This window comes from Drosophila takahashii, chromosome 4, assembly GCF_030179915.1.
Source record: "Drosophila takahashii strain IR98-3 E-12201 chromosome 4, DtakHiC1v2, whole genome shotgun sequence".
NCBI classification, from domain to species: Eukaryota; Metazoa; Arthropoda; class Insecta; order Diptera; family Drosophilidae; genus Drosophila; species Drosophila takahashii.
In genome coordinates, this window is record NC_091682.1 from 1,761,432 (window position 1) to 1,777,918 (window position 16,487).

Genomic DNA, 16,487 nt, shown 5'->3' on the forward strand with positions numbered 1-16,487 from the left:
AAAACATGTAAAATACACAATTTTTTTGCATAATTCATATAAAAAACAAAACTAAAACAAGAAAGGAAGCTACCTTCGGCCAGCCGAAGCTTATATACCCTTGCAGATAAAGTAATGCTCACTCGGTGCAATTCCAGGGATTCCAGATTCCGCGTTTCTATTTCAATTTTGTTTTTAAGTAGTCAAGAATCAAAACGCCTACTTCCTACAAAGTTACAATGAATTTTCTTATATTTTTTTGAATATTCCTATGGAAGCCTTAAGATATAGTGGTCCGATCAGGCTCGCTCCGACATATGTACTACCTGCAATAGAAAGAAGACTTTCGGGAAAGTTTCATCGCGATAGCTTTAAAACTGAGTGACTAGTTGGCATAGAAACGGACAGACGAACAGACGGAAAGACAAACAGACGGACAGACGGACAGACAGACAGACGGACATGGCTAGATAGACTCGGCTTTTGGTGCTGATCAAGAATATATATACTTTATGTGGTCGGAAACGTCTCCTTCACTGCGTTGCAAACATCTGACTGAAATTATAATACCCTCTACAAGGGTATAAAAAATCGATCATATATCAAAGAAAACTATATCACAGCGTAATAAGTACTTGCTTAGATAAAAATGGCATTTTTATATTGGCTTAAATGAAACTGAACAACGAAAAAGTATGATTTGGCAGTTTAACATAAATTGGTTTACGACGGTCGATTAGATTTATAATATATTTTTTTTTATTGATTGCACCTTTCAAAACAGTTTTATTATTAGTTTATGCCTTGCTAATATTAATTTTTAAATTGTAAATATACACAAAATTAAATTTAAATAAAGTACAATAAAAAAGTTTCTTCTATAAACTTAAAAAAATTTTTAATTTATTTTAAATTCGCAATATGCACAAGAATGCATTTATATTTAAAGATGTAGTAGGCTTATAGAGCAAAAGTAAATTTACATTAACTTTATAAAGTGTGTATTTATATACATTAATAATAATAGTTTTTATGCTTAAATTCTATCTCGATGCTCGTTTTTTTTAATTACAACAACGATAGGGCATATATTCTTAGCCTCACTTCATTATCTGGGAAGAAATATTTAAGAATTTATTTTCAAAAATAAAGAGCTGTGTAAATCTAATTATCTGGCAGAACGAAATATTTAAGAGTTTAATTTAAAAATCAAGAGCTGTTAAAATTGGTTGAATACTTAAATTTTTTGTTTATAAATTTATTGCAAACACATCTGAGTGGCTCGGAGTCCCTAAGTTTGCAGCTAACGAAATCTTCGATAAAGGAACGTAAAATCGATTCTATTAGTGTTTTTGGTCGACCTGTCAACATAAATGTTTCCCAGAAAAATAACATCAATAACGCATTTCGTTGCACTTTACTCGACGGGTTAAAGTCGAGATATTGAAAACTAAACGAATTTTACACTTATACAAATCGTGAAATTTTTGATGGCAGAGAATTGGTTTCAATACGATGTGTTACAGAAACGCGTTTTGAACATATGTTGAGATTTCAGAGATTTCATAGTCACCCCCGAATGTTTATATTGCAAATTATTTACGGAGGATCTTAACATATTTATCCATCCATTTTAATTTGCTTACGCAAAACTAACAAAAAAATAAAATCCGTGAAATTTTATTCGATCTCATATCGAAAACTATATCACAGCAAAATATGTAATTGCTTAGTTAAAAGAGGAAGTCGAATACTATTATTACGAAAGAAAAATGAGCAGTGGAACAAAAACCAATTTGGAAGAGAGTATAAGACATGAAAATTTCGTCCTTCAAGGCAATGTTATAAATAACTTAATCGCATTTGTTAATATTTTTCTTTTTCATTTTCTTTTCATTTCAGATGAAATCAGACGATTTGGGAATACTAAAGCATGAAATTTGATGATTAAATTATAAGTTCTTGCGACAAAGACATATGATAATGGTTTACAAAACATGTTTAAATATTCCATGAAATTACTTATATTTGATACTATTTCAATGAGAATTATTGCCAATATAGTTACGTATTCTTCAATATTTCTTTATATTCATAAATTAGCAATATATTTTGAATCAGCACTAATCAAAACGATTTTCAGAAAAAATATAATACATTTTATATTTAGGCGCGAAACAGCCATTAGACAATGGGGAACTAAATGTGACGGGTTGACAACTGTAAAGTATAGTGCTTTGTAGGCTGTTTTGAATATTGTTTTGCAACTTTATTATTTACCAGTAAGTTATGCAATATTTATGTGTAAATAAAATCAAGTATGCTTAAATTAATTCATATTAAGTACAAACAATCGTTACGGGATCGATCTTTCTTGTAAGTTACGTATATAATTTAAGTAAACATTATCATATGTAGTATTTTGTAATTTAGGAAAGTAACGCTTAAATAATTATATTAGGCGGAGTCTTTGGTTATCTTATTGTATATATAAGATCTAAAAGTTTCTTAATGTAGAATCGGCAAAGCCGGAGATTGATAAATATTGCTGAGATGCGGCGGGACGCAAAATCGTAAAAGATTTACATTCACACCAAGTCGCTGTATTCGGATCGTTCTAATTTCTGTAACGGTTGCTGTGGATCCTCATGCTCTTCCCTTAATCAAAAACCGCCGTACCCACTTATGTCGGACGGTTTCAGGTGATCAAATACGCTCAGATGATGTGAGGGATGACTATGGTGCGAATGATGATGAGTGTGTGGATGAGTATAGCTTGGGTAATTTGCTTGCGGCGGTGTGTGACTATATGGGTGGTGTCCAAAGGGATAATTCGGACTCGGCACGTGTAAGGTTGCTGTGCTGGTTGGCCCAGTAGACTGAACATTACTGCCCAGACTATAGTGACTGTGTGTTGCCGGATACTCTCCACTGTTATGTTGTGGATGCGATCCATATGCAGATGCGCTGTACATTGAATTCACATTTACTGAAGGCATGTGGGCCATGTGGTGCGCTTGGTCCATATATATTGGATGCGGATGTGAGTGGGGAGGTGGATGAGGATGGGAAAGCGGATGTGGGCTAGGTTCCGAACTGTTAATATTCGCCCCTATAGCGCTACCAATTAGGTGAGGGGCATGGTGGTGATAACCGGATGGACTGTGAATAGGATATTCCATGCTGTTGCCACAGTTGTTGTTGTTGGTACTTCCGCTTTCACTGTTGCCTCGCGTCTCTCCACTGTTGCCATATATAGCTTCGTTGTCAGATCTTGCAGTCGATGCGGAAGCAGCCAGACTGCTTACTGAGAAATTGTTGTTGCTCACATTGCTATTCTCTCTTGAGGATCTACATGATTCCGCCTGCACAGGAATCTCTTGATTGCAACGTTTCGGTAGCTGCTGGTGATGTTGTTGCTGCTGTTGTTGCTGCTGTTGTTGTTGTTGTTGTTGGTGCTGCTGTTGTTGCTGCTGTTGTTGCTGCTGTTGGTGTGGCTGTTGCTGCTGTTGCTGCTGTTGATGCTGGTGCTGCAGTCCCAAAAGACGACTTTCAACTGCAGCCGCCGCTGCCGCTGCTGTCGCCGATGGTATGTTGCTGAACTCGTGTTCCCTTATTGCTGGAATTTGATCAACCAACGATTCGAGGCCGCACAAACTCTTACGAGCCACGTCCGAGCCGATGTGCCCTGGCTGAGGGGAGTTCTGGTTGCCTTGGTTTCCCAGCCGAGGACTCAGATGCTGGTGGTGAGCGGAAATCAACATATAGGGATTCGAACTCTGCTCTTCGTAGCGCTGCCAGTTGTCTGACTGCTCTTGGTGGAAGTGCTGCATGGGGTGATGAAGGTGCTGATGAGTTAGTTTCTGCGCTGGCTGATGGCTTTGGTGGGTATGCGGCGAAAGCCATTGCTGGTAGTGATCATGAGGATGAGCTGCGTTTCCCTCAGCCTCGTGTGCGGGACTGTTGTATTGGTCCTTTTCCACCGATTGCGGCTGCTGTTGGCCCAGCTCAGCTGTTTTATTTTGCTCCCCCGGGCCCACCTGCGAGTCGGAGTGCTCGTCCGGAGGGTCGAAGTCGACAGTTGGACACATGTTCGGCGAACTCGGAGGAGGCGTTTCCCCTAGGTGAGGTTGATCCCGCATATCCAGTCCAGGCTCCATATTCCCATGCTGATTCTGCTTCTGGGGGGACGGGTGCTCGTTCTGCGAGTCGATGCTGGGCGACGTGCCCTGAGCAACGGCATTCGCCTGCCCCACCGGTGGAGTTCCATGGCCGTGCACTTGGGTGTAATTGCAATTGAGGGCGGGGGATGCCATTGGTGAAGCCGATGCCGTGTACAAAAGGTGCGACGGTGGCGGCGTGTTGTACAAACTGGGCGGCATTTGATGACTACTCTGCGGGGACGCGGCTATATGCTCCATTGAGTGGGGATGCATTGAGCTCACTGACAATCCTGCTGCCGAGTTTGGATTAGTACTTCCGTGCTGAAGCTGTTTGACTGACATTATATTGTCAATGGCGGGCTTTAGCTTTTTTGGCCTGCCCCTCTTCTTTTTCGGAGTTTCGATGCTGCCGCCAGAGATAACCGAGAGGTTAAGAATGTTGTTAAAATCGTGATGGGGCATATGTGCTCCGCCCATGGCGATTTTTCCGCCCACTGAATGGTCAATGCCCTCTTGGCCTTTTATCTTCTTTGGACGGCCCCGTTTTTTCTTCTCTAGGGGTTGCTGGGGCAAGGATTGCTGCGGACCGAACACTGATAGATAAGTGTTTTCGTTGGGAGGAGGGTTGTGGTTTGGTGCTGGTAGCATGGGTCTATCGTCTCCCGTATAGGAAAACGATCCGTGATCCGTCGCACTATTAGAAGATGGTACACTGGCAGTCATATGGGGCATCAATTTGTCGGATTGGGCCTGGTCTGCCTCCTCGGCGACATTGCCACATTCCGCAGCCCCTGCGCTCGAGCCACTGCAGTTGCTTACAAAAGCCAGACCCGCTTGATGATCGCCAAGTGAAGTCTTCATTTTACCGCAGGTCTCCGCCTGTTGCTGCTCGCTACACTGGCGTATCCGCTGATCCGTAAACACGCATTCCGACTCATCGATGTGCGGTATTTGACCGTTTAAAAAGTCCCTAAACTTCTTTAGGGCCGCATAAAACGGAACTTTGTCGGCAGCGCGTGGCAACTGCGCGCATCGAGCTGATGATGACGGCATTACCCAAATGTACTGAAATATACAAATGTAATATAAGTATACCATTCATTTACATCTAGCTATTCACTTTCAAATTAGAATAAGAAATATTGATTTAAGACCAGGGTTCGGAAAATAACACACACTGTAAATAACTTGTGTTATTAACATGTTAAATGTCAAAGTGTTAGGTTCATAAAAAGTCATTGACATGTGTGTTAAAAAGTTATAGCCTACATATGTTAGAAACATAAATAACACACACATGTCATTTGTGTTATTTACACGACGTGTTATTAAGACGACGTGTTTTTTACACAGCGTAAATGAATTGATTCTGCCTACCGTTACTAATCTAATGTGTCTATTTTATAAAAAATTTATATGTTTTTGGTTATGGATAATTTTTCCAAATATCTATTGAATTAAAAAATGTTGAGGGATAAAAAATGTACTACTTTAAAAAAAGAATATTTTGTTCAGCGACAAGATAGGCCGTTTTAAAATAAGTACCAAAGAAATCAGTAAGCAATAAGCACCGACCAAATACGTTTAGATTTGTGCATTGATTAGTGTAAAAACTATAATGAATTTTGTTTTCCCAAAGATGTGCTCATTAATAAATGTAACTTGTTAGTGGGTGAATCAAAGAGTCTTTCTTTTGTTTTATATTTAAAAGAGTATAGAATTCTATAAAATGTTGACAGTTATATGACAGTTACAGTTTTTTTTGACTCGCACACTTTGAGGTCAAAAACACATCGTGTTAAAAAGCACGGCGTGTTAATAACACGTTGTTTTAAAAATTTAAGTCGGCTGTGTGTGCTAACAATTATTTTTCACATTTTACACTTTTGTATTTGACATACATGTCAACAATTTTGCTCACACTGTAAAATACCATTTTTCATGTTTTTAACATGTGTGTCAAATTCCGAACCCTGTTTAAGACAATTAGGCAGACATATTTGGTCACAGGTGAAGACTAGTGATTGTAAAATAATTCTACCTGTAGGTAATAACTCAGTTTAAAGCAGCGGTCGGCAGCGCCCTATTAAGTGAGCATAGGGTCTTGTTTTGCCGGCGCGCTGCTCGCACACGTATAACGTAGAACAGCGGTCTGCACACACACATCGATGAGCTGCCCAGTGCAAATTACTCACACAAATGTAAAACAAAATGTCAACGTATGTGTGTGCCGACCGCTGGTTTAAAGAGATAGCGGTAAAAAAAAATGGTCAGTAAATCTTTAGATTGAAAAAGTAATACAACTATCTCTAAAGATTATAAAATGAAAGACCGATTTTTAGGGGGATACGACCACAGCCTAAACCATAAGAGCTAGAGCAGCCAAATTTTTTCACAGTATTCCATTGGGGGCGTAGGCGCCCACTAAGGTCCGACATGATCCCCCAGTGGCCCCAAACAGCTCCAATATCCATATTTAGAGCAAAAAATCATTAGATTTACTTAAGCTTAACTTCTAAAGAGGTTAAAATTTCGAAATTTTGATTTTGCAGAATTTTAGGTCTTGAAAGGGCCTAATTAGAAATCTAAAAGAAATTTCGATATCCCCCATAATTTGGGGGCTACATTTAAAATTAACTTTTCGATTTAAAAAATCTAAACCGCTGCTCCGATCAAGATGAGTTTTGGCTCAATAGTTATTCTATGGCCCAATTGCTTAAGTTTAATTTTTTAAATTTTTAACATTTTTTTAAGTATTTTTAACGAATTTATTTAGATTTCCTAAGTTATTGCGTTGCATTTTGTGGGAGCCTGCCGAGAGAGCGAAACCCAGAGAGCGGATGCCAAGAGAGCGACGGCCGAGAGAGCAGCAGCCAAGAAAACTGTCGTGGGGGAGGGGTAGTGCTGTGTGGAAGGGGGAGGGGAAAAAGGCAATTTAAGTTAAAATTTGTTTTGAATTTTAAAAACTTAAACTGCTGTTCCGATCAATATGATTTTCGATCAAAAGTCAGTCGTGTAGATCAAATGCTTAGGTTTTATTTTTCAAAAAATATTTTTAATTTTGTAGCAGAAGTAAGAGCCTTAATTTCCACAACGGAAGAAGATAAAAAATGACTACAAATTCTGTAAACAAAGCCAAAATGTTTCCAAGTTAAATATTAATCTTAAGATTCGAACTTTTGACCAAATACGTATGTACATATGCATATTTGGAAATGTTTTGATTTGTACAATGCAATACATACACACAATGTGTGTTTATGCTTCTACTTGAAAGTACATAATGTGCTTAAATACAAATAAAATTAAAATTGCATTGATAACATTGTAACTGGTAGAAGGTATAAAAATTCACTACTTCGGATTCTCTCTCTTGAAGAATCTTCTAGAAAGGTTGTTTACGCAAAGGTTTTCAGCAAACGCGCAAATAAGATATAAGAAAGTCCTGACAACCTAATTTCCTAACTGCAAACTATTTTTGAGCGAACGAAGTCGCTCCGGGTATAGCTAGTTTTTTATAAAATCGGAATATTATGATTTAGGGATAGATACTAAAATTGCGCATCCCTTGAATCTAAATATTTCATTCGGATAGGCGATAATGGATAGTTGAAATCGGCTTTAGTGAACCTTAATTACTTCGATAAATTTGTAATTATAATCGGTTTTTTCGTTTTTTAACTCTTTGGCCAGAGTTAGAAAAGAACTCTTAAAGCTGATGAAGCTACGTTTACCTATAAATAACTCAAGGAGTTACATGAAATAAAATATGTACAATAGCATATACAAAAATGTTTAACATTCTAGGCATAATCTGATAAAACAAAATATATCAAAATAATCTTGCTATTTATTTAAGCAAAAAAAATAAAGACATCATAAAAAGACACTTACTGTGTCAGTCCCATCAACGCGATCAGGTTGACGACCAAAGTGAAATTCCTTTTTTCCAGAAAATACCTCGAAAATGAGTTTGCCATTAAAGACGGCTACTTTTGGCCGGAATCTTTGGAGCTTTTCGAGCAAAATTCGGCTGCCCTCCTTTATTTCCTTCCTTGTAAGGTCAGCAGAGCCTTTGGTGGCTCGCGCCACCATGTTGGTAAATCCGATTCCTTGCTTTAACAGTTTGTAGTCCTCATCGGCACTCATCTGCTCCTGAGTAAGTCCCGCCAGGTAAAGGCACTTCCAGAAGTGATTGCCTGGTCCTGCGTAGTGGTGACCTTTATATGCAGCAAACAACCCAGGATTTATTCCTACCTGAAAAGTGTTTGAAGTGAAAATCAATAATTAATAATGGCATTTGCATATATTGCACTTTTTTTGTATTAATAAACCCGAAATTTACAACTCACTATAACGATATCAAGATTATCACAAAGATGATCTGGAATTGTCCGTTTAATTACTTCCTCCTCAGACATCCCATTGAATCTGTCATGCTTCTTGCGTTCCTTGGGTTTCATAGCTTGAAGTAGATCAGCAGCACCATCTTCGCAAGCTGCAGGGCCGACAGGAATGCTAAAAAATAAAATATATATACAAATTTAATTTTTCTGAATTAATATTTTAATTTTTCCGTAAAAGGTAGCGCCTCTTGTGAACGGTTGTGTTTACTTTTGTGCTCTGAATTATGTGTGTTTTTCAGTGATTTTTGCGAGTGTATTGTGGTTGTTAATGAAGAAAGCGTAGCCTAACATTTGTTTTAGTGTTTTTAACTAAATCTCTCAATTAACGGGTGCATTGTTTTTAGTTATTTTAACATTTCCATTTGGATTTGTTTAAATCACTTGTCTTTGTTAGTGTAAATTACACGCTCTTGCTAAAACTCTTGTAATCTCTCTTCCACTCTCTCTGAACTTGCTGTACTTCTGATTTCTCTCTCTTGCTTGCTTTACATTTGTAACTGTTCGTGTGTATAGTTGTTGGTGCCCCACAAGCCACGCTCAGTCGATAAAAGTTTTTTCTCTCGCGCTCTCTTGTTCCTAATTAAACTCGCGATCTCGCGCTCTTATATTTTTCGTAGTTTTGTGTCTTTGCAGTTTTGCGAATTTGATCCCAGTGTCAAATTTACTTGAGGTATTTTTCATTATTTTCATATTTTTATATTTTATTTTTTTTTGAATTAACATATTTTTCCTATAACGGCTCTTGGGTGTACTAAGAAAAATTGTAGGACATCATCTAATGACTCGTTCGTTTACTGTTGGTTCTGCGAAGCGATGATGCATTCTAAATTGGTCTCATGTGGGTATGTGAGTCCTGCAGGGAATTGGCAGTTGAGATGAGCAGCTTTATGAGGCAGTCTCGAGACGGCCTATTTAATCTTTCACGTGTTTTTAAACAGCTCAACGAAAAGTTAAATAAAAAAATCTCTCAGTTGTATCCAAAGGTACTGTAGTTGCCGCTTCTGGCTCTCAGCTCAGACTGCTGCTGGGGGGCGTAAGAAACTCTTATTTGTTTCAAGAATTACGCCTGATACCACATGAGGATGTTTTGGAATTTATTCGTGAAAAATTCCCATCCGAAGATATTGCGGTTGAACAATTTCGATTTTCATACGCCCGCAGGATATCGTCTTTCAAAATTTTTTCTCCGCCTGATGTGTTTAAAGTACTGCTATCTGAAAGCTTTTGGCTTAATGATGATTTGGTAATAAAAGAATTTGTTCCTAATAAACCGAGAACAAATAACAGGCCTTCCACGGTGCCAAAAAACTTAACATGAAGCTACCCAAGCTTTATGCTGACTCCTCGGCATTTACGGACGATATTTTAGCTTTTACAAAAACTTGGCTGAAACCAGGGATACCCGACTCTGAAGTTCTGTCAAACAACTTTAATACCTACAGAACCGATCGCCTTTCCCGCAGGGGAGGGGGTGTTCTGATCGCCGTTATCTCTACCCTAAATTCTGAGAGAATTCACTCTCATGTCCCTAATGATATAGAATTAGTTATCGTAAAAGTTTCCCTCCAATCCTTGTCTATTTTTGTTACAAGTTCTTATATTAAACTAATATTTTAGCTCATCTGCTTCACTACTAATTGCTTCTTTACTTTTATTGTGTGTCCCGTCTTTATTTGTTTTATGTCGCGAACTCGCATTCTTGCCCAAATTGATAAAAGGGTCCCGCGCGTAACAAGCACGTGCTTGGTGTCGCTGGGCCACTTGTTTGTACTGCTCGTAGTGCATCGACGTCCATCATTATATTCGTCAAAAGTATGGAACAGGGAACCTATTAGGTATATATATTCTTGATCAGGATCACTAGCCGAGTCGCTCTAGCCGTGTCCGTCTGCCTGTTTGGATGAACGCTGAGATCTGGGAAACTACAATAGCTAGAAAGTTGAGATTACCCACACATATTCTTGGGATTCCTTCGCAGCGCAAGTTTATTTAAGCCTAGCACCATGCCCCTCTATTGCCTACTATCGCTTACAAACGATTTTAAAATATGTATAGCGCTCACATTTTTTAAGATTTCGGAGAAGTATAAATGCAATTTTGTTATATATACCAATCGAAATTTTTCGAATCGGACCATTCGTTTAAAAGAATTGAAATGTAGAAGACATTTTTCAAATCGGACCATTCAATAAAAAGTTATACGCAATCAAAAAAATGGTATATATCCATCTCCCTTGCACTCCCTTTAGCCGAGTGACGGGTATTAGATAGTCGGGACACAAACACGACTATAGCGTTCTCTCTTGTTTTCACACAAAAACTGTATTATTTGTTCGGGTTTGGGAAGGTTCGGCCCGTCCATGCATGAGTCAAGTCTGAGTATTTTGTTGCTTATTCATATGGTTCGGATGTTGAATATCTAGAAACTGGGAATACAACAGCAACCGCTTACTAGAATAATGACGATTGAATTATAATGCACAGACTTAATATATATTTCGCCAGCACTCTGTTTACATACTCTGGTTGACCCGCTGCTGTTGACATCTGCGTGGTATCACTACTGTCGGTTACCAGTTTTTTTTTGCGTCCTCTTTTCTTTGGCGTTGGCTTAGAATGCAACCCGCATTGAGAGCCATCAGTTTGTTCCAAGATACTCGTACTGTTATGGCTGTGTTGGTATATTTCTCCGCTTAGGCACTCTTGATTGCCATTCGACCCCGACATTGGCACTGGCCCCGCATAGCGCGCCGTTCCAGTAGTAACAGTCTCCATATGGCGATGGGCTGGCGAATGCATACGCATCTCCTCACCCATAAAACTGTAGGGATCGACTACAGAGGCATGGCTTGAGCATCGTGTGCCTCCACTCAGCTCAAGATGTGTCTGGGAGGCTGGTACCTGTCCCTGATTATTGTTGGATGAGCATGCAGTGGAGTCAGTGCGAGCTTCCCCTGCGTGTGGGTTTTTCGCCAATAAAAGTTCATCAGGCTTCTTTTGATTCTGCGGCATGAGCACGATGCTAGGATGTTGCATTTGATGCTGAGGAGTAACCGAGTGTGCGGACGAGCTATGCGAATTTGGGGTTAAAACGTCGCCGGCACTAGTTTCATATCCATCATCTTGATTCTCAGGCTTTGCGTTGCTTGGAGAGAGCGTTCTGCAAAATTAAAAAATAGTTACGACGGAATTAGGTAAGCAATACGTTATACAAAATGACTATACGTTAACAAGTTTGCAGAGCAGTGAAGGAGACATTTTTATAAATTGTGTTCAGCATATAACAGCTAGAAGTAAGCATTTCCGACCCTATAAGGTATTTATATTCTTGATGAACGCTGAGATCTCGAAAACTTGGGATTACCCACACTTATTCTTTGGCTTCCTACGCAGCGCAAGTTTGTTTCAGCAGAGCGCCACGTCCTCTGTAACGCCCACAATTGCCTTAAACTATTTTAAAAGGTTTTTGGGGCCCACGCTTTTAAAGATGTCGGAAAAGTAAAAATGCAGTTTTGTTGTGTTTATCAAAACCTATCAAAATGTAGAAGATTTCAAATCGGACCATTCGTTAAAAAGTTATGCGCGATAAAAGTTGTATATCTCTATTTCCCTCGCACTCCCTTTAGCTTAGTAACGGGTATCTGATAGTCGGGGCACCCGACTATAGCGTTCTCTCTTGTTGATCCTACAAAGTATGTATCTTCTTGATAGTATAGGATACATTGAGCACATTGTGAGCTACAGGTGGTCGGTAGACTTTGAAAATGTGAAATTTGTTAACCTTCTTTGACTGTCTGTTAAGTGCGTTAAAACTAAAAAACCCCAATTTCACATTTTATTTAGGGTACTTACCAGTTCTTGCAGGTGTGGCAAACGGCAGATGTATCAAATCTGTCAAACGGCAAGTCTAGAATTTTTTAATGCATTTTGTTGTCTTCACCTGAAACAGCTGCCATTTGCGACATCTGCCAGGACTATACCCTAAATGTATCCTAAAGGGTGGCATTATATTTGTAATTTAAAACAAAAATATCCCCTAAATTGATTAAGCGCAACTCGAGATATAAATAAAAAAATTTCTTTGTAAACTAGTGTTAGTAACAATTCTAGTTTCCCGAAAAAAAAAATATTTTAATTTCCACACTGAGGACCTAACACAGGAATAAACCAGAAAGGAAGTTAACCTCGACAAGCCGAAGTTTATATACCCTTGAAGTTAAATAAATACTTATAGTTTAAAACTAGCTCGATTAAATGCTTAGTATTTTTTAAGCTTTTAATTCTTTCTCGTTTTTTGTGTTACATTGTGTTTGGGGTTCAAGAGGCTGAAAAATCTGAATGTATAACCCCAACGCTCTCACTCTTAAGGAAGAGTTTTGAAAAGTACGGTCTGTAAAATGAAAAAACACACGTCTTTTATCGCAAACTTACAATTTGAATGCCGTGCTGGGCTCCTCATGGAAATCCTCCATAATAAGATCGTGGTAGCTTTCGTGCATTGGCTGTTGTTGTTGAGTCGGTTGATGTTGGTGCTGGTGGAGTTGCTGTTGCTCATGCTGCAAATGATGTTGGTGCTGCTGGGAGACAGGTGCTGGTTGATGTAAATGCCCATGGCACTCCATGGGATGTTGGAGCGGGGGCTGCTGCTGGTGCTGACGTGGGAGATGATCGCTTTGATGAGTACCAAACAACGGAGTGTTCTGATAGTGGGGGATGTAGCCGGAATAACTTGCATGCTGCTGATGTCGAGGACTATGTTCATGCATGCTCTGTTGGTGCTGATTTGGATGTAGATGCTGCTGCTGCATCATTTGTGCATAAAAGTTGTTGTGCAACTGGCTTTCCATGACAGAAGTCGCTTCTGTTTGGCCATATTGCTCCTGGGTGGCATTATTGTGGTGATGCTGCAATGGAATTGGAATCGCTTGTGCGAATGCATTCGTTCCGGAGCTCTCCTTCTCGATTTGAAGCAGAAGTTCCGAGTGACGATGCTGATGCTGATGCTGGTATGACAGCTCCGAGCCAGCACTCACAGGCTCTTGCTTAGTCTCACTCGACGGTGACTCTGTGTGCTGCTGCGTTTGCCCAGACTGGTCATGGTGAGGTGTCCATAAAGAAGTCCTTCGATCATCCAGCAAAATATCACCCGTTGCTGTCGTTACTGCTAGCTTAGTAGGAATTCTTAAGTTCAAATTGGAAGAGTCATTTGCACAACCGTCGATTTTATCGTTTGTTAATATGCTTGCGGAACTACTAGAGTTATACAGACCACCCGTACTGTACTGCAGTTTGTTATCAATGGTCGATATCGAAGCCGCCGAGGATTCTCCAAGGGCGCCATGCTTTGGCTCTTCGGAGTGTCTAACCGAAGTGTTCTGAGGGGCTGGGACCACTAACTCCACGCTGGTAACCAGTGCCTGCTCTGGCGGCACATAGCAATTGTTATCGAATTGCACCAATTTTTCTGGACTTTTCCTATCCGAGCTGTCTGCAGATAGTGTCCTCTCGACGCCTGGCAGATGCTTTTCTATTTCAGCATAGTCTTCCGACTTACTGTCTGACATTCTTGCACTCGAATCCAAATCGGCGTCGTCGAGTGGACTGGCCACATCATTGCCCCCGCTGCTGTTGAGTTCAAGAGAGGACAGTTTCAGGCGTTTGCGATTACTCGGCAGGCCGGACACATACTTGTCATGTTCGTTGTTGCCACTTTCTGAATTAGTTAAGTATGGTGTGGATGGCGTCAACGTAGGCACTGCCCCATCTGCCGCTGCCAAGCTCACGTCCACCTTCGATGCCATCACAATGCCAACGGGGTTCCCTGCTCTCTGCACGATGGCTTGTTCAGTCAGTGCAGCCTTCAAGGTTTGCAGAACTTGTATGATATTTTCTGGGGCAGCAATTGATCTTGCTGATTTTATTGGAGCTATTCCTAAGACTAATGAAGCTACTGTAGGCGCGTGAGTGAAGGAACTACTTATCAGTGGGATGTTTTTACTTTCCACTTGCATCTCCTATTTATTAAGAGTCCATTTAGGAGAAAAGCTATGGTCGCATTTTATCATTTCCAATAACATCCGATTAAAAATGATCTTTCGTATTTTCAGCAGGAATCGTTAGTCTCTGAGAAAATTACTTTCGTAAACTGTGTTAAGTGCCAGATGCGCTATAAGCATGCCTGCAAATAAATATTATTGATAAGTTAATTAGATGGATAAAAATTACTATTTAAATCGTCAATATTGGCTTTCAAAAATGGTGTTATTAAAGTAAATTACTATTTTCTCATAGAAACATCCCCAACATTATGTATTTTAATGTATATAAAATTCCGCAGACTTATTTATTTTCCGAACTCTAAATTCAAGCATTTGCTGGCTATCTTGTGGCAACTACGGGCATTCAATATCCGTTCCCTAATTTTGAGAACAATAATTAGAAGACATGAAGTTAAACCGAGACATGTAAATATGTATAATAGGGTGGGTCGATTTGGGACCCCAAAAATCGTATAGGGGGAACGTAAACTTTAAAGGATTCTAAGCCATAGTGGGGAACATACTTATGGTCTAAAATGACGTTTGACCCCCCCCCCCCAAACGCGAATGAAAAATACTGTTTTTTTGAGAAAAATATCATAGTAGTCAGCACTTTTTTAGATTATTTAATATAAACGGTTTTAGTTAAAACAAGAAAGGAAGCTACCTTCGGCCAGCCGAAGCTTATATACCCTTGCAGATAAAGTAATGCTCACTCGGCGCAATTCCAGGGATTCCAGATTCAGCGTTTATATTTTAATTTTGTTTATACATAAGTAGTCAATAATCAAAACGCCTACTTCCTACAAAGTTACAATGAATTTTCTTATATTTGTTTGAATATTCCTATGGGAGCCTTAAGATATAGTGGTCCGATCCGGCTCGCTCCGACATATGTACTACCTGCAATAGAAAGAAGACTTTCGGGAAAGTTTCATCGCGATGGCTTTAAAACTGAGAGACTAGTTCGCATAGAAACGGACAGACGGACATGGCTAGATAGACTCGGCTATTGGTGCTGATCAAGAATATATATACTTTATGTGGTCGGAAAGGTCTCCTTCACTGCGTTGCCAACATCTGACTGAAATTATAATACCCTCTACAAGGGTATTAAAAAGATTTAAGGATACAAATTAAGCATATTGCATCTAGACTATAGATGCAAAGCGGATTCAGCAAAAAAAAATTGTCAAATCGTTCAGCTTTTAGCGAAGTAGTTAATACAAAATAAGCGTGTCAAGAATTTTGTTCGTGGGAAATAGCTAATTTTATGGTTTTTTAATTTTAAACAAGAGAGAACGCTATAGTCGGGTTGGTGTCCCGACTATCGAATACCCGTCACTCAGCTAAAGGGAGTGAGAGAGACATGGCTGTATAACAATTTTTTTATTGCGCATAATAACTTTTTAATGAATGGTCCGATTTGAAAAATATTCTTCTACATTTCGATAGGTATAAAAATACACAACAAAATTGAATTTATACTTTTCGGAAATCTTTAAAGGTGTGGGCGCCAGATACATTTTAAAATCGTTAGTGGGCGAATGTGGGCGTTAGAGGGGGCGTGGCGCTTGGCTGAAATAAACTTGCGCTGCGTAGGAACCTTCTAGCTTTTTCCTTCTCAACCTTCGAGCTAGTTTCCGAGATCTCAGATCTCTTACTCTACGAGTAACGGGTATAAAAACTAGACTTCAGAGAAAATTAATAAAAAAAATAATGAATTTGACAGTCAATATATTAGAGGGAGAAAAGCTTGTTTAAAGTTAAATATATGCTAAGGGTCGTTTTCTCGTCCGCCTGTTAAATTAATGGTGGGGTTACAACTCTGATTTCAAATATACAATTTTAAGGTTTTAGCCCTACTTTAAGTTTAACAAACGGATGAGAAAACGGCCCTA

At 39.3% G+C, this 16,487-nt stretch overlaps 1 protein-coding gene across 2 annotated transcripts in view; it reads right to left on the bottom strand.

Annotated features, from left to right (window-relative positions):
- The window catches only part of Tdg (Thymine DNA glycosylase), a 52,115-nt gene that overhangs the window by 24,689 nt on the left and 10,939 nt on the right, over nucleotides 1-16,487 (bottom strand). Inside the window, exons 2-6 of one of the 2 annotated variants that reach the window (XM_044395377.2) lie at nucleotides 12,980-14,726; nucleotides 11,070-11,708; nucleotides 8,495-8,660; nucleotides 8,037-8,399; nucleotides 723-5,207 (exon numbers count right to left, since the gene is read on the bottom strand). In XM_044395377.2, the coding sequence (XP_044251312.1) occupies nucleotides 2,643-5,207; nucleotides 8,037-8,399; nucleotides 8,495-8,660; nucleotides 11,070-11,708; nucleotides 12,980-14,559 (5,313 nt within the window). In that variant the 5' untranslated portion in view covers nucleotides 14,560-14,726 and the 3' untranslated portion in view covers nucleotides 723-2,642. Of the gene's footprint in view, nucleotides 1-722; nucleotides 5,208-8,036; nucleotides 8,400-8,494; nucleotides 8,661-11,069; nucleotides 11,709-12,979; nucleotides 14,727-16,487 lie in introns of those variants that run through there. The other variant, XM_070218052.1, reaches the window with a different exon arrangement.